Below are 24,295 nucleotides of genomic sequence, written 5' to 3' on the forward strand. Positions count from 1 at the left end.
GATAATCTCTTTTATCTGTCTTGAGCGTGTCTCTTGAACTCTATTGCTAGCTGCCTTACCTTCTCCTTGGTGTGGATTGCAACTTGGTGAGAATTCCATTACTACATACTGAATTGATCCATTGGGGTCTCTTCCAAATGCTGCTGAGGTACTGTCACTTGTTCTTACTGCTACGTCAAATGTGATTGAGAAAAGTTCTTGTGATGAAATGGGTCTTTCATGAAGTTTGTTCAGATTTTTCCAATCCCAAGCCTTACTGCGATCTTTGAATGTGTTCAAAACTTGTAATTTATAGAAGTTCGAATCCTTTTACTCTATATTATTGACACCCAATAGGATCAGTCAAGAACGAGCTAACGGATATAGGAAAAACGGTTGACTGGTAGCGAGCCAAAAATACTCCTACAACTATTTTACAATTCATTTTAAATCAACCAAGATAACTATGATACTTTCTTAAATGAAGAATTTTGTTATATGCAAGTAAAGTTGCGTATTAATATGTATACCAAATTATATTTCTCTTTACAATTCATTTTAAATCAACCAAAATAACTATGATACTTTATTAAAAGAATTTCAATTTTACTTAACTAAGTACAATAATAAACTAATTGTAGATTAATTGTAAAGTTTATCTTTTTTAAAGAGTTTTGTTATTCATCACTTCCACACACTACATTGTATTTATTTTTATTTTTAAATTTATTTTTTTATTTTATTCTTCTTAAACTAATTAAATTTTTCGACTCATCATTCGTACATCACACATTTGATAAGAGAAAAAAATTAAAACAATTATATATCGTGTGTAGTGTGAGAGTGATGAGTAAAATTTTTCTTTTTTGAATATAATAGAATTGAAACCTGAACTATTCTTAGTATCAGCATGATGCCTTAGAGCATTGACATTAGTTTATGTATATATCAATGCAAACACGTATTTATATAACTAGATCATTAAATTGACTACATTGGATTATGCATATGTCATCATATTATCATTTCCACATATCTTACTTATTTTTATTTTTTTAAACTAATTAAATTCTTTTACTTATTATTCATACATCATATATTTAATTAAACAATAAAAAATAAAAATAAATATAATGTATAGCGTATAAAGATAATAAATATGATTTTTCTATTTAATATGATTGCATAAAAATCATAGAAATAGTATAACATTTCCCATTTTTAAGTTCAATAAAAAAAAAAAAAAAAAAAAAGAACTGAGAAATTGTAAACAGAGCTACGATGTTCTGAAGGGCGGTCAAGATCCAACCGAAAATGGGTGCATTATTCTGTTTGTTTCTGATAGAAAATGCGTCAGATCTATCCCAAGTATGCTACTATCTATCTGAGCCAAGGCCTCTAATTTTCAGATCTTTATCACACCACAATAACTGAAAAACCAAATCAAAGAAGAAGACGAACAAGATGTATATGGCATATGGCTGGCCCCAGGTGATCCCACTGGAACGAGGGCTCTGTCCCTCTTCCCAGCGGATCATCTACCTCAAGGTCATCAATCGCCTATTGCTAGTCGTCTCCCCTTCTCATTTAGAGCTCTGGAGCTCTTCCCAGGTACTAAATTTCACATACAAAGGATACACACACACACACACACACACACTTATTTTTGGTGTATTTGTATGTGGGGGTATGTGTGTTTTTGCGAATTTGTGGGTGTGGAGAGTTTTTGTTATGGACAAGCTGAATTTGTTGGGTTTTAACATTTTCTCTGTTGTTTGTGGGCTTTGGGGTTTAGCACAAAGTAAGACTGGGGAAGTACAAGAGGGATTCGGATTCGCTGCAGCGGGAGGGAGAGAATTTACAGGCTGTTTGGAGCCCTGATGCTAAATTAGTCGCTGTTCTTGTAAGTGTTTCATTCTTTTTATTGTCTCCTTTTGGTTTATTTTACTGATGTGTTTTTATGAGCTCACTTACCCAAAAAAAAAAAAAAAAAAAACAAAGAAGTTTCAATCAATTCAGTAAAACTATGTCGTAGAATCGACTGGTATTGCTTTCTCCTACCTTATGGTAATTCATTGGAAAGTGTCTGGGTACAAAGAAGACATTTGTTTGTATAATTGGTTGACAGACGTGGCAACGGCAATGTTCAATATTAACATTAGAATATTGTGCATTATGTTGGGAACTGAAGGGACAGAATGACTCAGCATGAAAAACGGGATAGGGAGTTTGATCTTGGAATATGGTGTCCTGCGTTGTGCTGTTTGTTGAATTCAAACACACAGTCCCCTTATGAAAAATATCCAACATTTTGCGCAGCATTAGTAGTTTGAAGGTATTTGGAAGGAGTAATTACTTTTTACTACCAGTCTATCACCTTTTTTTGCATTTTATCCCCCAAGCTACCTAATTTAATACATTGCATCCTCAAACTACCAAAAACCTATAACGTGCACCATTTGGTTAAGATTTTACGATTACCTATATAAAAAAAAAAGATTTCACCATTAAGGTGGATGAAAGCCAGGTCACATGATAGTTTTTAATGGTTATATCTTTAGTGGAGGGTGCACAGTGTGACTTTTAGGCGGTTTAAGGATGCAATGTGTCAAAGTTGATAACTTGAGTGCAAAATGAAAAAGTGGTGGTAATTTGGGGGTCAAAGTGTAATTTCCTTTATTTGGAAATTAAGCTTGATGCCTTTAGTTCAGCAGTAGTTTTAGATCGAATCCATGACCTCATCCTCCACCCCTTACTTATGGAGAGGAGAAGCTATCAGTTGTTGACGTTACCAATCATCCTTCAAACTCCCTTCTTGTAGGATTAGGAAGGTTACATTATAACAATAGATATCCAGATTATTGTGAAATTGCCAGGACATTGTGAGAATGAAGTTTTTGCTGGGTGGGATTAGCTTGGGTGATGCTGAGACGGGTAATGGACCTCCTAGCTTCTTGGAAAGCCATTCAAGGTAACTCTTAGATTGCCTCAATTTGGAAGATGGTTCCAATATGTTTATGGTGGTGTATTTTGAGGGAGAGGAATGAAAGAAGTTTTGAAGATCAAGTGCAGTCAATGGATGAGCTAAGTATTTTTCAATACTTTACTCCATTGGTCGATTGTAATTGATTTTAATGGCTTGTCGTTTCATGAATTCCTTGTATCTCTAAACTAAGCATGCTTAGGCGTTGCTCTTGTATATGTCCCATATACTTGGGCTTTTGCTATTCTTTTGATCAATAAAATCTTGTTTACGGATGAAAAAAAGAATAGAGAGAGCTAATTTATAGTTGATTCATACTTATAAAAAAAGTGATTCATAAACTAAAGGAAAATTCTGCATATCACACTTCCATTCCACTTTCATCCAACTATGATGAGGTGTCATTGTCCATTAACCTTTGAATTTTTTCTTTTTAAAAAAAAAATAAAGGATGATCCAAGGGTGAGAAAAGTGCCACATTTTACATAGTGAGATGAAAGTGGGATGGGAGTGGTATGTAGCATTATTCTAAACAAAATCTTAAACCATAGTATGAAATTTAACAAAATAAAATAAACTAAACTAAACAATTTCATCTTGTCATCAAATCCAAAACCTAACAATTATTTGTTGAACACTAATTTAGATCACGGTCTCCATTACTGGGTCTGGCTTGCCAACTCCTCATGATCAATACCTAGGACATTTAAAGCATAAAAAGAAAATGAGTTGAATATCTAGTAAATAGTAAAACATATAGGAAAATTATTTTGAACCATGTTTTACCTTTGAAAACATTCTTAAACATCATGTTGGATGTAAACATCTTGTGGAACACACCTTCTTGACAATCTTCAATGTGACCTGCACATCCATCAACAACATTTGTACCAAAACATGAGAATAATCATACGTATCATGACATAAGTTTTTCATAACCACTCGTTGGTAGCCCAAGTGGTAAAGGTGAACTTGTGTGCATGAGCACCATGTCATAGGTTCGATTCTCCTTGGGATCAAGACTGCGATTTAATTAGGAGGTCATAGCGGTGGGTTGCTGTGCTAGTCTCCCTAGGGGTTCTGGTTCCATGGGTGAGTCCTAATGGCTCTGACGTGGGGTGGTTCCCACGTCATAAAAAAGAAGAAGTTTTTCATAAAATTCAAAACATAAGAATGATCTTAACTTTCATGACTTGAGAATAATCATGAGTTCATGACACGCATAACTTTCATACTAAAAATATTCGTGTAGCTTTCGTAACATAAATATGTCCATTATGTTTAAATAGCGCATGAGAACTATATTTTGACAACATAACATATAGAAGGTGCATAAAAAAGTGCTTACAGGAAGGTCAATATCATAGCATGTAACTTGAATATCTCTTTTCAAAAAATGGTCAATACTACTTGCCTTGTTTCCTAACTTGCACAGTATCCACGCTTCCTTTGCAACTTAGGGAAAACATTCATAACCATTACTATCAACCCCTTTTTACTCCTGCTAATGTTGAGTCATTTTTATACAAGCTTTTGTTTACATGAATGGGTATGATTTCCTTTTTTTGAGCTCGTGTTTCCAGGAATATGACCATGTTTGGTTCGGGCATTTTTTCAGAATTTGTACAAAATATCTCAAAACATTTTCAAAATCAAAGCAAACATCTTCAAATCTTAAAAAATTCACTATTCAACTATTCATCCAATCATTACCCAAACACAAAAAATCAAAACAACTTTTACAAAAATCAAATCAAAAACTATTGGGAAGTGGGAGATATTTCTGTTAGAGGTTGAACAAAGAATTGCAACCTCTATGAATCCTTTAGGACTTGAAAGATGTGCTGTGGAGTGTAGGAGTAGAAAACATAGGACACTTATTTAACTTCTGGAACAGAAATAGAGATGGTAGCCTTCTAGAGTTAAGAGAACTTTACTGTTAAGTACCAATCAAGTGGCGGCAGCTTTGAGAGAATGGATGTTCAGACCCTGGCTTTAAATTTCGGAATTCTAATCTTGACAGATGGATTGAAATGAAATCAGCAACTATTTCTTGATCCATTCACGAAGAAGAGTGTTGAAAATTCGAAGTTTTTCTCACCTATAGCTGTGGTAGACTTGAAGGAGGGTTTTCTAATGCCTTTTCCAATGTGTTTTTTAGGATGAATTTAGAGAAAGTCAGGCAGGCTGAGAGGGACGGCAGGCTCATGATAAAAGAGGGTGAGTTCTTTTGGCAGCAATACTAAGGGTTTTAAAGGGTATTCAATCGGGCATTATTAGGCAAATGGTTATGGAGATTTGCGAGGGAACCGGACTCTCTATGGAAGTTGGTCATTGTGAAGAAATATGGTGGATTATGGGGGGAATGGTGCACTAGAGAAGTCAGAGGTGCCCATGGAATAGGGTTATGGAAACACATTAGAAGAGGTTGGGGGGTGTTTAACCGTTTTTTTAAGCTTCAGGTGGGTGCAGGATCCAGGATAAAATTCTGGAGCGACATGTGGTGTGGAAACAGGACTTTAAAAGATTTGTATCCTTCTCTCTTCCAGTTGGCGAGCACAAAGGAAGCCTCTGTGGCGGATGTTATGGAAATATCGGGGGGACGGATTAGTTGGAACATTAATTTCAGTAGGGCAGTACAGGACTGGGAGATAAGTAGCATTGCAGATTTTTATAGCTTTATATACTCCATAAGACTAAATAGCCAGCAAGAAGATGTCATGTGGTGGACTCCAGCAAGAAAAGGTATTTTTTCAGTCCGTTCTTTCTATAAGGCCCTCAATCCAAAGTCCAATAATCAGTTCCCTTGGAGAAAGATTTGGAGTCACAAGGCACCACCCAAAGCCTCGTTCTTTGTCTGGACCGCCTCCTTGGGTAAGATCCTCACCATTGACAATCTAAGGAAAAAAAGGATCATTATCGCAGACTGGTGTTGCATGTGTAAAGGTCGGGGAGAGTCATTAGATCATCTTCTATTGCATTGTGACTTAGCAAGGTTTCTATGGTGTGAGGTTTTTGCTCGTTTGGCAATGGCCTGGGTGATGCCAAAAACCGTGGAAGCAGCGTTGGCTAGTTGGCCAAGCATAAGAGGCAGATAACAAATTAAAGCTATGTGAAAGATGATCCCTATTTGCATTATGTGGTGTTTGTGGCGGGAGCAAAATGATTGGACTTTCGAAGATAGGAAAGATCGTTAGAGGAGCTGAAACGTTTATTTTTTAGAACTCTTTGTAGATGGGCCATTGCTGTTGATTTTAATGGCATGGCCCTTCAAGATTTTCTTGCCTCTAATGTGCCTACCTAGGTGGGGCAATAGAGTTGTATTTCAGGTTTTGCCATTCTTTGATCAATAAAATTGTTTATTTATCAAAAAAAAAAAAAAAAAAAAGAACAAAAATACTTGACACCATCCTTAAATGGCTGCTGACTTTCGGCACCATTGTCCCTTCCTAGAAGCTGCTATTGTGAATTTTTCAATACAGCATTTTCCTAGGCTCTTTGAGAGATGTGTAGACTTACTTTTACGGCTTCTAGGGTCCTAAAATTTTTGATATGGTCAATACTTTACTCCATTGGTCAGTTGTAATTGATTTTAACGGAATGAACATGATTTTTTTATTTTTATTTTTGAAAAGTAAGAAATTTATTAAAAAACCACATAATCAGGCACAGCCCAAGTACGCAGAAAGTATACTAGAGAAAACACCTAATTACAAACTAAAGCTGAAAAACAGCAAGAAAGTCATTGGAACTAAATCCATCCATTACAGCATGAAATTCTTGAACTTCCATGAATTTCTTGTATTCCTAAACAAGAACGCATAGGGCGATGCTCTTGTATATGTCCTGTATACTTGGGCTTTTGCCTATTCTCGTGATCAATAAAATTTTGTTGACCCATAAAAAAAATTCTGATATAGAACCTGTCCAAGTTTTGTCAAGTGTTTTTTTTTTTTCCCTTTTCCTACACCAGACCTAATAGGGGCCCAATCCAACAGTTTTCTCCACTTGCCTATTATCACAAATCAGCATCCAAAATAAAACCAACCAGTCTTTGAAAATACACTTATAATTGCATATGCCATAAACAACAAATATATAAATATATATATATATATATATTTTAACATAATTGAAATTTTAATATACCTAGTCAGGGCTCTAAGTTCTCGGGTATGACACCCTTCACGAGTGTGTTAGCATTTTCATACCATCAATCTTTTAGGATGACAAGAGCTTTGATTTTGACCTAAATTATAATTTTCTTGACGAAAGAGATTTGACTTCATATTTTGTAGCATGTTGTACGCTTCGTGTTGGATGCATACTTCAGATCTTGCTCTGAAACGTTTTTTCAATGTGTCATCCTCATGCTTATTTATTCTTTATTTGCAGACATCATCTTTCTTTCTTCAAATTTTTAAGGTTCAGTTTACAGAGAAAAGAATACAGATTGGAGGGAAGCAACCCTCTGGTTTGTTTCTTGCTTCTATATCTCTTCTTCTGAGTGAGCAGGTGCCTTTTGCGGAAAATTACTTGGCTGTGTAAGTACCCTTTACTCATACAACGGAACCTCTATGTCAGTTGTAGTTTGTAGTCTTTGAAAAATTTTATAATATCTTGGGACTTCTTTACCAATTAAAGAGGGTTATATTGAAACCCACAAATTGTAACAGCATGGACGATGGTCCCTATCTGCCTAGTGTGATGAATTTGGAGGGAAAGGAATCATAGAAATTTTGAAGATTGTGAGGAGACGATGTCCAGATATGTTTGGTTGTTAGAGTGAGCCCAACTCATCCCAAATCAATCATTGATAGGACCCACTACTTCTTGAACTTTCTATAAAAAAAATTAAATACATCTCAACATATTTAATATATTCAAACACATATCTCAACCTATTTACATTCAAACGCATTTCAATGTGACCCATAAAATACTAACATTCACAGATAAATTCAGATAATCTGAGATCACCTCAGCATCCAAACGTAAAAAATTACTTTTCAATACTTTGACCTTTAGGCAGCTTCTATAGATGTTAATGGGCTGAATTTTTATGATCTCTCTCTCTCTCTCTCTCTCTCTCTCTCTCTCTCTCTCAAGTGTTCCTCTTGTTTACATCATGTATACTCGGGTTTTGCCGCCCTTGGCATTTACCACTACAATCTTCAATTACTTATGAAAAATGGAATGATATCTTTTAACTTCACAAAATTCACTCTGGTCATACTAGAATTATCGATTCCGTTTCGTACTCAGGTAAATCAGATGGAATATAGTCAACCCCTAGGGGTTGGCTCAAGTGGTAAAGGCCTTGAGTTTGGGGGTATGCTCCCCCTAGGTTAAGGTTCAAATCCCCTTGGGTGCAAACAATCTCTAGGGGCTATTGAATTGAGGGATTTCTCCCTTGAATTACCTAAGGTGCACTTGCAGGAAACTCTTTGCCGAGGGTCTGTGTATCCCCAATATTAGTCGGAATGTTGTTCCTGGACACCCAGTGCTAATTAAAAAAAAAAAAAATCAGATGGAATATAGTCTGCATGCAGTGGTAAATGATTACAAAACTTGCTTATTATTCTCCAAATAAAGTTTTATTTATCAAAAAAAGAAAAATTGCTTTGCTTGCATAAAGCCCTAAATGGAAGTTCTTTTGACCTGATTCACGTTTCTTGAAGAGCCTAAGAAATTGTTTGTCTTTTATCTTCCACCCATCCAAGTAGCTTGAAAAGGAAAACAAAATGAAGTATAGGGAAGTATTCAAGGAAGTTCTGTTTGGTAAATTACATGTGATCTTGCTCAAGTTTCCCATGTATGAGATTGTATTTTCTTAGTAATGTTATTAATATTGTTGATGATATGACCAACTTGGTTTCTAGTTTTTCAGAGCACTCTAATTTTTCTTGTTATTTCGATTTTGAATTAAATATTGATTTTCATGATGTTTAACAATATGTTGTTTGTTACTTATCAAAAAACATATTGTAACAAAAAACAAGACAGTATGATGTTTGCTAGCATTTCATTTTTATAGTTTGATCTTGTGCTGTTCTTCTCACTTTCATACTGACATCTTTTTAGTAATATTTTTTCTTGGCAGGAGCAATTTTGTATGCGATAATAAACATTTGCTAGTTGGACTTTCTAATGGATCTTTATATAACATCTCATGGAAGGGCGAGGTAATGCCATACTATAGGCATAAGCAGTTTTTTTCAACTAGATCTCGCCAGCACATTTTAAGCATTGATGTTATAAGTCCTTTGGTATTGAGAGACATTTTTCTTCTAGTTGTAATAATTTCCTTTTAATTATAGTGTTCACTTTGACAGTTTTATGGATCATTTGTACTTGATCCCCGCTCTCGTGACAGCAGTAAAAGCACTCATCCATCAAATTCTCTTGATAATGGTTTCACTTCTGGTGGAGCCCCGAGAGTTATTATCCAGGACCATAATGTTTCAAGAACGGCTGCTATTATTCAATTGGAGCTTAATCTTCCATTGAGGTTGCTATTTGTGTTATATTCTGATGGACAAATGGTGTTGTGTTCAGTAAGTAAGAAAGGATTAAAGCAAGCTGATTCTATTAAAGCTGAAAGAATTTTGGGCTCTGGTGATGCTGTATGTGCTTCAGTAGCTTCCGAACAACAAATCCTTGCTGTTGGCACCAGAAGAGGGGTTGTTGAGTTATATGATCTGGCAGAATCCACACCTCTTATTCGTACCGTGTCTTTGTATGACTGGGGGTAAGGTTTGAATAAAATTAGTAAATCTATAAATCAGTGGCATAATGTAAGGATATTTTGTTTTACTTTGTAGGGCTAGATTCTGGGAATCACCAGAGGCTGCTATAAAATATAGTTGCCTTGCCTAAGATTTTTAAGATAATATTCCTTCATGTCCTTGTTTTATGTTATAATTTAAACTTGCCTCATTTCTTTTTCATCTTCACATGATAGTTTCTTTTATCACCATTGAGTTGCAAGAGGTTTAAAAGAAAAAAGTGTCCTCGAATTCCAAGAGTTGCTCTAAAGAATTAATATTTTTTTAAATAAGCAAGAAATTTTATTAATAACAACAATAGGCATAGCTCAAGTATACCGGACGTATACAAGAATGTACAACCGATGCAAGAAAATTGTGGACACTCAGTCCCTTAAAATCTATTGCAGTGCCAAAGGAACAAAATGTTGAGAGAAGAAAAACTTTAAGCTCATCTATCATCCTCTTGCGATCTTCAAAGCTTCTATTATTCCTCTCCCTTCATATGCACCACAATAGGCATATGAGAGCCATCTTCTTTGTTACTGCAATTGTGGATTACCATGTAAGCCTCTCTAATTTGCTATAAAATCCAACCTTTAGGTGTGGTCTCAAATAGTAAGAACCTTGGTCTTAGTGGTATTTGTCGCTCTAGGTCTAAGGTTCAAACCCTTAGGAGCAAATATTTTCTAGGGGCCACGTCCCATCGATAAAAAAGCCAATGATTTGCCTTATTTGTGTGAGGGGAACACCTTACCTCGGTCTAGGGTTTCACAGGGTAAAAGTGGTTGTGTTTGTATCAATGTATTTAATTTCGTACCGTACCAGCCGGTATATGCTGTACCGGCCACTGGACCGGTACAGAAATTCTATTTCGGCCTATTTTGTACCGGCCGGTATTTCGGCCTCTATTTTTTTTTTTTCATTTCTTCAAACTACGAACTCATTTTTTGATCCCCATTTCAGATCAGACTATTTATAATTTATATATATGTATTTATGTATAATTTATTCATATATAGACTATTATTTTGGAATATAATTAAGATATATATATTTATATATATAATTTATTCATATATCGATTATCCAGAAACGGTACACGAAACGGTACCGGTACCGAAATATTTCGTTCCAATGCCTTGACCGATACGGCATCTGGTACGGTATTCAAAACATTGGTTTGTATAGTCTTCGAGATTCCTTGTCAATGAAGAATGTGCTTGAAAGTCCACCAAGCTTCTAGGCATGAGAGCCATGTTAATTCCACTCTAGCAAAGAAATTGTTCCATGAGGTCCTGACAACTACATAATGTAGTAACAAATGGTCTTGCACATGTAACACAAGTCCATCACAATAGTCAGACTTTTCCTTAGGTTAAGCATAGTAAGGATCTTCCCTAAGGCAGCTGTCCAGACAAAAAAAGCTACTTCCAGGGGTGCCTTAGCCTTGAAAAAGTTCCTCCAAGGGAATGTATTGGTGTCTTGGGCTTTGAGAGCCTGTTAAAATGATTGAAACGTGAACCTTCCTTTTTTAGAAAGGCACCAAAGGATTTTGTTTGCTTCTCTAGCTCACTCTTGTAGGGTAGAGAATTAAAAATTTTATGATGGCTTCTGCTGCCCAATCTTGTTCTCCTCGGAAGAAACTAATGTACAATTGAAGGAAACCATCAGAGAATACCACAAGACCGACTATTGAGGTTTCTGTTGCACACGTAATCTCATACATAACTGAAAGATTTATTTGAGGATCCTATCTCCATACCATAGACTGCCAAAATTTGATACGAGACCCATCACCCACCTCAAGTCTAGTGTGTAAATACATAGGAAATGACCGCTAAATGCGATTATGATTCCTGTAGGAACATTTCTGTAGATTGGTAAAAGATATCAAGTTGGTCTGCTGTTCAGAGGGGGTTCAGGGGGATTTGCCCCCTGAAACTTGTTAATAAAAAAATATTAACGCAATAGAGCCCGATTGAACACATACAACTCAAAAACTCCCGACCCTCCACTTTAAATGGGAGCGCATAGCTATGCATAGTTTACTAGATGAAACTTGAATTCGTCTCCCATCCCCATAAAGAACCTTGTTGTATCTTCTCTATACTTTTGGTCCTCATATTATGAAGCAGAAATAAAGACAAGAAGTACTTGGGCAAGTAAGAAAAGGTGCTTTTAAGGTCTTGTTTGAATAGTGAGATGAGATGAGATGATTTGTGAATAGTAGTGAAATGGTTTGTGAATAGTAGTGAAATGTTTGAGTTAATATGTTTTATGGGATTTTGGGAAATGAGAGAGACAAAGTTGAATAAAAATATTATAACGTTAAAATATTATTAGATTATAATTTTTATTTTTGTTTTGGGATTTGAAAATGTTGAATTGTTTTTGTATTTTTTGGAAGTTTGGAAAAGTTGTAATGGTTAGGTAATGATTAGATGAAAAAGTTGAAAATTTGAAATTAGAAAGTGTGTTTGTGGTGTTTGGATATGAGATGAGATGGGATGACTTGGGAGGACTTTGCTATTCAAACCAGGCCTTAATCATGGTAATCCTCCCTACTTTGGACAAGTAAATCATCTTCCCACTGTCCAGTCACTGCTCTGTTTTTTCGATCATGCCATACCAAATAGCCGTGTTCTTGAAAGTAGCGTCCAAAGGAAGCCCAAGGTAATTCATAAGCAAGAAGGATACCTCACACCCCAATATTCTGGCCAAGTTCTCCACATTAGCGACACTTCCCATCGGGACCAATTTTGACTTTGCTAGATTAACTTTCAAACCTGAAACGACTTCACATAAAAAGAGTGTCCTCAAAGCTTGAATTTGACCTCAAGTTGCCCCACAGATTTTTTTTTTTTTTTTGATTGGCACCGGGTGTCCGAGAATAAAGTCCCAAGCCCTCGGCAAGAAGTTTTCCGCAAGTGCACCTTGGGTAATTTAAGGGGAAATTCCCCAAGTCCACTAGCTCCTGGAAATTGTTTGCATACCATCAAGACCAAGGACTTTACCACTTGAGTGAACCCCTAGAGTTTAAAAGGAAAATAAGGGTATGCTTCACAGAAAATAAGGGTATCATCTGCAAATAGAAGACAAATTCTTAATCCTCTTAAGTTTCTTTAGAGTCACACTAAAGAAATGATATTCTTAAGTCTCTTTTTCATCATCTTTCCATCGTCCTTAATGTGGTAATGTGGTATCAAATGATTGGCAAGTAAGTGGACCTGCATTGCATCTGAGAATTGGAATCTTGCATGTTTAATATGATGCATCATTTCATGGTTTAATGATATACCACAAAGTATTAAGCATTTCAGGCTTGCTTTTGTATCAAATTTTATGCATTTCCTTATTTTAGCAGTTCATTCGAATTGATTAATGATGGCTAAAGTCGGTTGTGTATTTCTTCTGTAGGATGAGCCAATTTGATTTATTTGCTAATATCTGCTTCCTATTTGTTAAGTTTGCTGGATTAGGATTATTGACATTAGCATCGTAGTTTGAATTGAAGTCTGTGTCATATACTATATGGGTATAGGTTACAGATCATGAGATATGGTAGGTTTTAACTTTTTATATATTGACAATGTTATTTTGCAGATATTCAATGGAGGATACTGGCTCTGTCAGTTGTATTGCATGGACACCTGATAATTCAGCTTTTGCAGTTGGGTGGAAGTTAAGAGGACTTACTGTCTGGTCTGTTTCTGGGTGCCGTTTGATGTCAACAATCCGTCAAATTGGTTTAAGTTCTGTATCTTCTCCAATGGTTAAGCCAAGCCAGCATAGTAAGTATGAACCTTTAATGGGGGGCACCTCACTGATAGAGTGGGATGAATATGGATATAGGCTTTATACCATCGAGGAAGGATCTCCGGAGAGAATTGTTGCATTTTCTTTTGGAAAATGTTGCCTAAACAGAGGAGTTTCAGGCACAACATATGTCCGTCAAGTGATTTATGGGGCAGATCGATTGCTTGTTGTGCAGTCCGAGGATACTGATGAACTTAAAATGCTACATCTTAACCTTCCAGTTATGAATTCGACTTGCAAACTTGAAAAAACAATTGATATCCTTGCAATATTGATTTTTCTGATTAAGCTTTGCCTTGACTCAGGTTTCGTACATGTCCCAAAATTGGCCAGTTCAACATGTGGCCGCCAGCAAGGATGGAATGTTCTTAGCAGTTGCTGGTCTCCGTGGGTTAATCTTACATGATATAAGGGCAAAAAGGTGGCGAGTCTTTGGAGATATTACTCAGGAACATAAGATTCAGTGCAAGGGTTTGTTATGGCTGGGGAAGATCGTTGTTGTCTGCAACTACATTGATTCTTCTAACATGTGAGATGATTATCAATGGTTACATGTTCTATTTAGTTAATCTATTTCATCTTCATTTTTTTTTTTTTTTTTTATCTGTCTGAAATTCCTATACTTTATGATAATATATTTCAATTGATGCTCATCTATTATGCAATGCAGGGCATTGCTATTTATAATTCTAACAGAGTTGGTCCATTGCAGGTATGAGTTGCTTTTTTATCCTAGATATCACCTTGATCAAAGCTCACTGCTTGGTAGGAAACCATTGCTTGCCAAACCAATGGTGATGGATGTCTATCAAGAGTACATTCTTGTTACGTATCGACCGTTTGATGTCCACATATTCCATGTGAAGTTATTAGGTGAATTGACACCTTCTAGCACCCCAGATTTACAGGTAAAGGAATGTTCTTTTAGTTGTTCTTCTTTGAGTATAAAATTGGAAATAGTACTGCTTTCTGTTTTCTTGAAATTTCAGTTTGCACTCTGAAGGGTAGATAGTTCTTTAATGAGACTTTATACTTCATAGATTTTTAAGTGATAAAATGACAAACAGCTTTCTACAGTACGGGAACTCTCAATCATGACTGCAAAGAGCCATCCTGCAGCCATGCGTTTTATCCCTGATCAGCTTCCAAGAGATGGCATCCCAAACAATCAATTTTCGTCCTCTTCGGCTCTGTTACTTAGAGAGCCTGCGAGGTATGTGTCCCCACCTCAAAGTGATAAATAGATATTTTCAGAAATCACATGGCTCTGAATGGATGTGTGCTATGCTAGATGTCTGATACTGAGGGCGAATGGAGACCTTTCACTTCTTGACTTGGATGATGGACACGAAAGAGAGCTCACCAACTCTGTTGAATTATTTTGGGTCACTTGTGGTCCAGAGGAGAAAACAAATCTAATAGAGGAAGTTTCATGGTTAGATTATGGTCACCGAGGAATGCAGGTAATGAACTGTAGGGGTCTATATTGATTTTTAATACTCTTATATTTTATTCAGTGTTGGTAAAAGCTTGCTTCAGTGAAAAGTGCAAAATTCCTGAGCTGAAGCACTTCTCTTACCAAAAGTGAAGCACATTTACAAAAGTTCACTTTTTGGCACTTATATGTATGCTTAAAGGTCAAAAAAGCGTGTTTTGTAATTTTTTTAAAAGATTATAAAATATCATTTCAAGACCTAGAAAATGATGTAAACCACTTATTTTTACAGGTTTGGTATCCCTCTCCTGGTATTGACCCTTTTAAACAGGAGGATTTCATGCAGGTATGCATGTCTTTAAGACTATATTTGATTTTTCGCCAGACAGTACAAAACAGAACATGTGAAGTTTTGTGTAATTTGTTTGTTTTCTTGTTTTTGTATTCTTTCTATTCCATTTATCTATCTTTTTCAATTATATTGGATGTCTAATCATCCAATATAGAAAAAATTGGAGGGGGTACTGATTCAAAACATATCGGAGTTCAATATTATATGTCTCTGGCTTTAATTGATACTGTGAGAGATGTGGCTTCTTTTGTAATTTTGATTAAGATGGAGTCAACTATGTTTTTATGTTCTGGTTGTCTTTCATGCAAGCAATATGGCTGTAGATGTTCTTACCTTTGGAAAAGGAGATACTAACTGTACTAATTATTGAGATTGGTAATGTGTTTGACTAATTTTTCATCCAGAAAAGTTATGTTTTTGCATCTTTAACAATGAGCTTGTGGGATGTAAGATATTTTGATCTGGTTTTAGTCGAGGTTCTCTGAGTTAAGTAACTCGGCATTAATTTCTAGTTGGATCCGGAGCTGGAATTTGATCGCGAGATATACCCACTGGGGCTTCTTCCAAATGCTGGTGTTGTTGTTGGTGTTTCCCAGAGGATGTCATTTTCAGCATGCACAGAGTTTCCATGTTTTGAGCCTACTCCTCAAGCTCAAACTATACTTCATTGCCTACTACGACACCTTCTTCAGGTAACTTTCTTTGATATGGAGGTTTCCCTTTCTCATACCAAAACTTTGAGCATATTATAATTTCCTCAATGCCACCATCCACCCGCCCTTCTGTGTGTTTCAAGAGTTTTTGCCCTCAGGGAGGGGTGGGTGGTTATACACAACATTCTCATAATGGTAATCTTTGAAGGGACCTAGATCAACTGCAGATAGCATGAATTACTAGCCTCGTGACCTCATTTGGAAATTCCCAGTCTCAAGCTTTTCACTTGTGTTTACTCATCTAACGCAATGAAACTTATTTTTTCCTTTTTGGCTTTAAGTTACACTTGCATCCATAGGTCTTAAACCTATGATCTCACCCTCCATTCTTGTTGGAACACTAAAGCTTGAGCTCATTGCCATATTCAGCAATCCTATCGGCAGATTGTTGGTCCTTGTTGATTTATCATAATTGAAAAATTAGCATGTGTAATAATTTCTGGCAACTAGCTAGGCTATTGGGCTGTACTTATTATGTTAGCTGGGCCAATGTCTAGTCAATCATGTTATTTCAAAGCTTGAGTAGAATCGCAAGAAAATTGGGGACTGGTATGTATAAGGCCTGTTGTTAAGGATTTGAATCTTTCAAGTATTGCAGTGTTGCTATGATTTAGGAGTATTCTTTTGTAAAGCAATTGGCTATTTACTAATACGTCTTGACTATTAGCTTTAAGATTATGATTGGCTGGCTTCAACATTATCAATAAAATTAAAGTTTGTGCATACTGAGTAATCATGAATCTCATTTAGATCGCTACCACACTTTGGGTTAGTTTCTAGAAAAAACTGATTTACTATCTTAACTTTTCTGACTTTCTAGTTGGCATTAATCAGATGCTTACTTAACCAAATTCATTTATTGTTCTTATTTTTCTTGCAAGTAGGAAATCCTTATTAAAAAGTGCAAAAGGACTAACCAAATTTATTGCTTGTTCGTATTAGAATCTTAATTTCCATGAATACTCATTTTTTGATAAGTTAAGCTTTATTGATGATCAAAAGAGACGTTGCCCTACTACACAAGATGTACACATGAGATACACCTAACCAGAAAAAGATGAAGAAAAACAAAGTCCAGGACACTAGAAAGAGGGAAGGGGGGCACATGGTGTGGGGTTATGGAAGTATATAAGAAAAGGGTGGGGGGTATTCTCTAGCAACACCAGGCTAGATATGGGGAATGGCCAGAGAATCAGCTTTTGGAATGATGTATGGGTGGGTGATACAGCTCTTAAGGAGGCTTACCCTGATATTTTCAGCATTGCGAGGGAAAAAGATGCGAATGTGGCAGACTTGTGGGGTACTACACATGATACTCAAGTGTGGAATATAAATCTCACTAGAGAGGCTCATGACTGGGAAGTGAGCATGCTGGTAGAGTTTTTCAACCTACTTCATAACATCTCCCCTAATGCTTTAATTGATGATAAGCTGGTTTGGTGTGCATCGGAAAGGAAAATTCTCGGTAGGCTCTTATTATGCGATTCTTGCATTCTTTGTCTGGACAGCAGCCCTCGGGAAGATCTTAACCATTGATAATTTAAGAAGATGCGGTCTTATAATGATGGATTGGTGCTGTATGTGCAAAAAGAGTGGGGAAACAGTAGATCATCTCCTCCTACATTGTGATTTTGCTAGGGACACTTGGAATCATTTCTTTAGCAGGATGGGGTTAGCATGGACAATGCCGGGAAGGGTAGCTGAATTATTGGCAAGTTGGAGAGGGATATCAGGGACAGCGCAGATTGCAGCACTATGGAAAATGGCCCCCATCTGTATCTTATGGTGCATCTGGAGTGAACGAAACAATAGGCTTTTTGAGGACCAGGAAAGATCTATAGAAGAATTTAGGGGTTTTTTATGGAAGACTTTATTTTTGTGGGCATGGCTTTAGAGTTCAATGGCCTCAGCTTCCATGATTTCCTTGTAACTTTTTCTACCTCTTAAAACGGTGTATTCACATGTATACTTCCAGTGTACCTGGCTTACGCCTTCTTCTCATTAATAAAATTTAATATTACTTATCAAAAAAAAAAAAAAAACTAGAAAGAGAATAGCTGAAATGAGCAATCATCCAATGGTAAAGGGTTTTAAAGAAGAAGTCTTGAGCTCCATCTTCTTTCTATCCTCAAAATTCTAGTTGTTTCTTTCTCTCCAAATGCACCACATCAAACAAGGGGCGATCTTCCACAATGCTTTGTTTTGAGAACAGCCAAACTACCCTTTTTAACCCTCTGAAAGATCTATCAAACAAGGCATAATCCAAACAACCCAAAAACAGAATTCCATGAAACAGTAGCAACCTCACAGTTAACGAAAAGATGATCAGTTGACTCCCAATCTCTTTCACACATGCAGTTCCAATCCACACAGTTATCTTCCTCTTCCTTACATAATTAAAAGCGAGAATCTTTCCTAAAGGAACTGTCCAAACAACTAAAGATACTCTAAAGGGACCCTTTTTCTGCCAAATGTTCTTTCATGGGAATGAGCTACTATTGTGGGAGATAAAACATTATAGAATGATCTGACTTTGAAGACCTCACTTTTTTAAGGGGCCCATCAGAGCTTGTCCTCCATTGTTATGTATGTCATGATTTGACCATGAACCAAAATTAGTCTATAACAAAGGGATTGCAAGCTCTAGTAAATTGATAACAACTGATTGATATTCTCAATGAGAAAAGCTAATTGTTTTTGTTGTTATACTCTTAACAAACTTAACAACTGCCATTATAAGCATGCAATAACTGGTTGTGGTGCTTGTTTAATGAGCCAGGTAGAGCTCACTGAGGTTATACGAAACTCAATGTTGTAGGGCTTATCGTTATGGATTCTGACTACTCAATGATGAGGTTGAAAGTGATTTCAGCCTAAAGGAATGTTATAGATGTTAAATATAAATTAAATAATATAATCTACCTCTTCCCATTAACTTAAGCTTTTGGGACAAGTGGTGATTTCACAATAGAATTGACTTTTGGAGGGCTAGTGGATGGGTCCGTCAAGCACTTAAAATTCAGCTTCAAGGATAACAAAAAATATTTTATGTTTGCCTAATTATTGGCTTATAATATCAGTTAGAGTTTCTTCGTTTTTTTGTTCAACTCTTTTACTTGTGAAAAAACACTAGAGAGTTTTTTCAACTTCAGACTGATGATGGTAGAGCTTCAGTGAGGATGTGAAACCTCACATATGAGTCTGTCAGTATGTAATCTTTCTACTTAAATTGGAACACTTGTTTACAAATAAATATAGGTCCAAAAGCAGACTTCAAAAAAGAATATCTCCCTGCTATAAAAAATAATGCTGCTTTCTGTATTTGGTTTGGTTAAGAAGTTCATGTATATGTCATATTGATAACAGTGTTCATTCTTATGTTTCAATATTCTTCCTTTCTAATTCAGTTTTTGTATGCGTGGGCCAGAGGGACAAAAGGGAGGAGGCTTTACGGTTGGCGCAATTATCTGCAGAAAAGCCTCATTTTTCGCACTGTCTGGAATGGCTTCTTTTCACAGTATTTGACACAGAAATAACCAGGTATGTTTGAATCTAGGAAGGGAATCAATCTGACTTTTAGCTGGACCGTATATTAATGGGACATGATGTGCACTTTCTTGCTCAAGTGAATTGACTTTAGCACATATGGGAACAGTTGACTAGACAATGTGAGTAGGTGCCCACCCCTTTTTTTTTTTTTTTTTTTTTTTTTTTTTTTTTTTTATGTTTGTTGAAGGTTAAAATGTCATTCCTACCTACTAATAAGACCCCTCAACATTGATAAAGGTATAACTTGATACCAGGTCTTGAGCCATTATACCAACATGTTAGTTGGTTCCTTAATCAAGTTGTTTATTGGCATTGATGAGTTCCTTGTTCTTAAATGATTTTCCCCTAATTTTCTATTTTGAGGGAAGTTGTGTGATAATTTCAACATTTCTACCTGTTTATGCAAACCATGTTGCTTACTATGTAAATTGAACTCCAGGCAAAACATAAACAAGCACCACGTTTCAGGCCCTAAATTTGCTAACAACTCATCTCTTCTGGAGAAGACCTGTGATTTGATCAGAAGTTTCCCAGAGTATTTTGATGTGGTTGTCAGCGTTGCAAGAAAAACCGATGGTCGACATTGGGCAGATTTGTTTTCTGCTGCTGGAAGATCAACAGAGTTCAGTGTTTCACTTCACTTTTTATTTTTAGTCATTTTTTCTTCCATTTAATAATTTTACCTCATTTTTTAAGTGTATATTAATCATGTATATTAGGAACTAATCACAATGCAGCAAATTATGGACCATAGACATTGCAACTTTGTATGCTTAATTTTGGTGTTCTTTTTTCTAATTATCTCAAATCCAATTGTTTTTTACTTCTAGTTTTTTCTATTTTTAGGTTGTTTGAGGAATGCCTCCAGCAGAGATGGTATCGAACTGCTGCTTGTTATATACTTGTAAGACATACTCCATTTTTTGGGGAGGCAACCTCTCCTTTCTCTGAAGTATGGGTTAAAGCTTAACTGTTAAATATGTTTTGCACCATTCTTTGAGACAATATGTTTCTTTATTTAACCTATAAAAAAAAGTTTCTTTATTTAAAATCGTTGCCATCATTCTTGTCCCCTGATTACATGATGGTAAGCAGTTTAACTTTATGCGTAATATCCAATGCTTTAACAAGTATTACACTTACAATCATTTACCTCTTCTAGAGTACTCCGCTAGAATTTGATCGGTAATAACAACCAATAAAAAAAAATTTGATAGGAAAGAAAAGTGTTTTTTTTTGCCCCTTTGAAAAAGAAAATTTCAACCCTACACATAAACTGCAGTATTCTCCATGTAAGAGGTGCATTTTCAAAATCTCTCCTTGTGTGGTTACAAGGCTATGCACAAGAAGTAAAAGTGTCCCTATTGTAATGCATGATAAAATCTGGTCTGAGATTATTAAATGCATACAATAAATTTCTGCCTTTAGATGTGATCTGAGTGTGTGAACCTGTCAATTTAGTTTCATCAATTCATTTCATCTTGAATGTTCAGGTAATTGCTAAACTTGAAGGTCCCGCTGTCAGTCAGTACTGTGCTTTACGTTTATTACAGGTGGAGACTGGTTTTACATTGCAAAAATTACTCCATTTTTAACCTTGTTCGCCTTTTGTTTGTTCTTTTTTAAGTTTAATTTTGGCAATGATTGTCAAACCCTTTGCAGGCAACGCTTGATGAATCATTATATGAGCTTGCTGGGGAGCTGGTATGAGCTTGATATGATGATATGATTTTTTTGACAATTGGTACCGATAACTTGAAGAGGGATAATAGTTTCTTCTTCATTTTATTATTAGGTGAGGTTCTTGTTGAGATCTGGAAGGGAGTATGAACAGGCATCCACAGATTCAGACAGATCATCTCCTAGATTCTTGGGCTATTTTCTATTCCATACAAGTTACCGGAAGCAGTCCTTGGATAAAAGGTTAAATTTTCAATATGGTTTTTAGGATTCTCAGACCCCGGTTGCTTTGACATTCCGTGTGATACTAACTTCAGATCTTATTTTCCCTCTTTGTTCTAGCAGCAACTCAATGAAAGAGCAAAGCGCTCATGTTGCTCCTGTTAAGAATATCTTAGAAAACCATGCTAGTTATTTAATGTCAGGAAAAGAACTTTCCAAGCTTGTTGCATTTGTAAAAGGCACCCAGTTTGATTTGGTGGTAAGAAAAGCTTGTGTTTTTCTTCTGCATATTATGTCCTACTGTGAAGTGATTTCAAGTTTTCTGATGACAACGTGTGCTGCAGGAGTATCTTCAAAGAGAAAGACATGGATGTGCTCGCTTGGAGAACTTTGCTTCAGGGCTTGAACTGATTGGGCAAAAGGCATTAACATCTGAAAACTCTTAAATGCGATTAATTAATCTCTATATTAAGTGTTTTAACCGTAGAGTAATTGATACAGAGGCTTGATCACAAAGCATGATTAGGCATCTAATTCCACAATATTTATTTTTAAACACACACACTCTCTCTCTCTCTCTTCCCCCGTGCGCCCCCCTCCCCCCCCCCTTCTCTCACCGATCTCTCTATTGTATCCAGCTTCAAATGGGGATGTTACAAAGCCGGTTGGATGCAGAATTCCTCTTGGCTCATATGTGCTCTGTCAAGTTCAAAGAGTGGATAGTTGTATTGGCTACACTTCTAAGAAGATCTGAGGTACAGTTGGCTTCCTTCATACAAACTGTGGTATCTCATGTATTTATGCATCCGCATAATTGGTATGACTTTTCCTGAGATCAAATAGGACAAACGCATTAAAGGACATTTTATTCCTTTTGATAGTTAGGCGGATCACTTGTATACTTCCTGTGTACCTCTTTCTTTATTGATGAAATCTTATCACTACAAATAAGTAATTTCTGTGGTGAGAATTTTCAAACTGGAACCGTGGAACGGCAATTACACTTATTTTTGCTTACCCTACAAAGGAGTGTTTGTGACGACTTTGTAGAGCCTAGTAGGGGCAATTATTTGACCTCTGTGGGAATGCTTGCATTCTTATATTACTATCCTTCTGGTGTTTTATAGCTCAATATACTATTTCAACATTTTTGCACTAGAGATGTTACAATCACTTGTAAAACAAGAGATAACAACAAATCAATGACAAAAACCATTGATTAGAGCCAGTACAGCAAGCTAAAAAGCATATGAAGAGAAATTTCAAAATATGTTCAGATGGTGGGATGGCACTGTGAATTAAAGGACGTTGTTTGATTTGTCATTTGTATTCATATATTTATTTTTGGTCAAGATTTTAATATTTTCAGATGATTCTTGTCATCCTAGTGTTGTGCCAACAGAAAGGTCTTTGACTTGTTGCATGTGCGGAAAGGCATTAATGCTGAGCATTCTAGCGCATCCACGTGCATGCTTGCCAAAGAGGCATCTAGGTGCCATGTGAATTGATATTTGAAAGTGGGGGAAGACAAAAGTGATTTTACCAAAAATATTTTTATCTCATATGGATAGTCTGATAATAACTCTAGACCCTTTATGAACCCATATTCCTTGTAAATTTGTCAGGTTCTTTTCGATCTTTTCCAGCATGATATGCGGTTATGGAAGGCATATAGCATTACCCTGCAGGTGTTTATGCCTCTAAACTTTCATGTTCTTAGAATTAATTATGCATTTACTTGTGTATCCGTATCTTAATGTCTTCTTTATTGATCAATGATTGTCAGTCGCATCTGGCATTTTCTGAATACCATGATCTGCTTGAAGACTTGGAAGAGAAACTTTCATCAGTTGCAAATTTGGAAGAGAAATGAAGGCACATTTGGATTTCGAATCCTGAATGCTGACTAGGCATTGTTGCTAATTGAAATAATTCGTCGAGAACATTGGTGGCCTACCGTGTAAATGGCCTAGCATCCATGGAATGGAGTGGACAATGAGAACCAGGAAACTGAATGGTGGTGGCCGTTTGATAAATGATCGATTCAATAGAAAAGATAGGATGGATTGCTGGTGTCAATGGAATTACAGAATTGTTTTTTCATGTAATTAAGAAGGAACCAAACTTATATGCACAGTTCTTAATATTTTCCATTGTTTATTCATAATCTACATGTTTTATAATCTATATATATTTAGAGGAGCCGTTGATGGTTCAAAGAGTTTTTCTGAGTTGGTCGGTTGCCACGCTCACCCTTCTGTTCATCTTTATGTCATGGTTGCTGGTGAGTTGTGTAGGAAAATCACATAGGAGAGAAATATGTATGTATTCTCATTGAATGAGTATATGTGTACAATTATGAATATATATACAAGGCAATCCTAACGAAATTTGCCTGGAATATTCTCAAGCACCTGCTGTGTATTACATAAATGAATACAATATTAGAGTTTGTTACAAAGCTGTTGGCCATACTACAACACTGAATCAACCCTCATACTCAAAGGGTAGACACCAACCTAGTCTAGCTAATTCCAGAAGGATCTGCTTGAGAATAGTCTGACATGGTAGTGATCCTTCTTGAGCCAGTTGAGATGGAGGAGCCGTTGGTAGGAGCAGCTGAGGTGGTGGATAGAGTGGACAGCTCAATGCGTCCCCGTAAGCCTAACGGTGTATCAACAACCATGAGGCTTGTCCTCACTAAGTGAAAACGAGAAAAAACAATCGGTTCGGTAAAAATATTAGCCAATTGGTCTTTCAAAGAAAGGAAGGCAACTTGAAGAGTCTTGGTCGTGA

General features: G+C 36.2%; 1 protein-coding gene across 2 annotated transcripts; it reads left to right on the plus strand.

Annotated features, from left to right (window-relative positions):
* The first annotated feature begins 1,222 nt into the window (after window positions 1-1,222).
* Window positions 1,223-23,730, plus strand: LOC122299082 (guanine nucleotide exchange factor subunit RIC1-like). Of its 2 annotated transcripts, XM_043109009.1 has the most exons (23): window positions 1,224-1,590; window positions 1,775-1,882; window positions 7,358-7,506; window positions 9,066-9,147; window positions 9,298-9,713; window positions 13,336-13,768; window positions 13,854-14,077; window positions 14,261-14,456; window positions 14,616-14,761; window positions 14,840-15,011; window positions 15,276-15,329; window positions 15,848-16,027; window positions 19,476-19,588; window positions 20,037-20,219; window positions 20,444-20,501; window positions 21,091-21,150; window positions 21,260-21,301; window positions 21,393-21,520; window positions 21,623-21,758; window positions 21,844-21,921; window positions 22,138-22,254; window positions 23,125-23,187; window positions 23,286-23,730. In XM_043109009.1, exons 1-23 carry the CDS (start codon window positions 1,444-1,446, stop codon window positions 23,370-23,372), a joined length of 3,372 nt encoding a protein of 1,123 aa, XP_042964943.1. In that variant the 5' UTR covers window positions 1,224-1,443; the 3' UTR covers window positions 23,373-23,730. The 2 variants fall into 2 exon arrangements, with proteins under 2 accessions (XP_042964953.1, XP_042964943.1); XM_043109019.1 differs by lacking the exons at window positions 23,125-23,187; window positions 23,286-23,730 and adding an exon at window positions 22,888-23,116 and having other exon boundaries at window positions 1,223-1,590.
* Window positions 23,731-24,295: the final 565 nt, after the last annotated feature.

This window comes from Carya illinoinensis, chromosome 2 (genome assembly GCF_018687715.1).
Source record: "Carya illinoinensis cultivar Pawnee chromosome 2, C.illinoinensisPawnee_v1, whole genome shotgun sequence".
Classification (NCBI taxonomy): Eukaryota; Viridiplantae; Streptophyta; class Magnoliopsida; order Fagales; family Juglandaceae; genus Carya; species Carya illinoinensis.

What these genes read in the sequence shown, in the direction of transcription:
- LOC122299082 (XM_043109009.1), top strand. Translation starts at nt 1,444, where the DNA reads ATGTATATGGCATATGGCTGGCCCCAGGTGATCCCACTGGAACGAGGG. An exon ending in TACATTGATTCTTCTAACAT is followed by an intron (nt 14,078 to 14,260) that starts GTGAGATGATTA and finishes GGTCCATTGCAG; the next exon opens with GTATGAGTTGCTTTTTTATC. An exon ending in AAGCAGTCCTTGGATAAAAG is followed by an intron (nt 21,521 to 21,622) that starts GTTAAATTTTCA and finishes TTGTTCTAGCAG; the next exon opens with CAACTCAATGAAAGAGCAAA.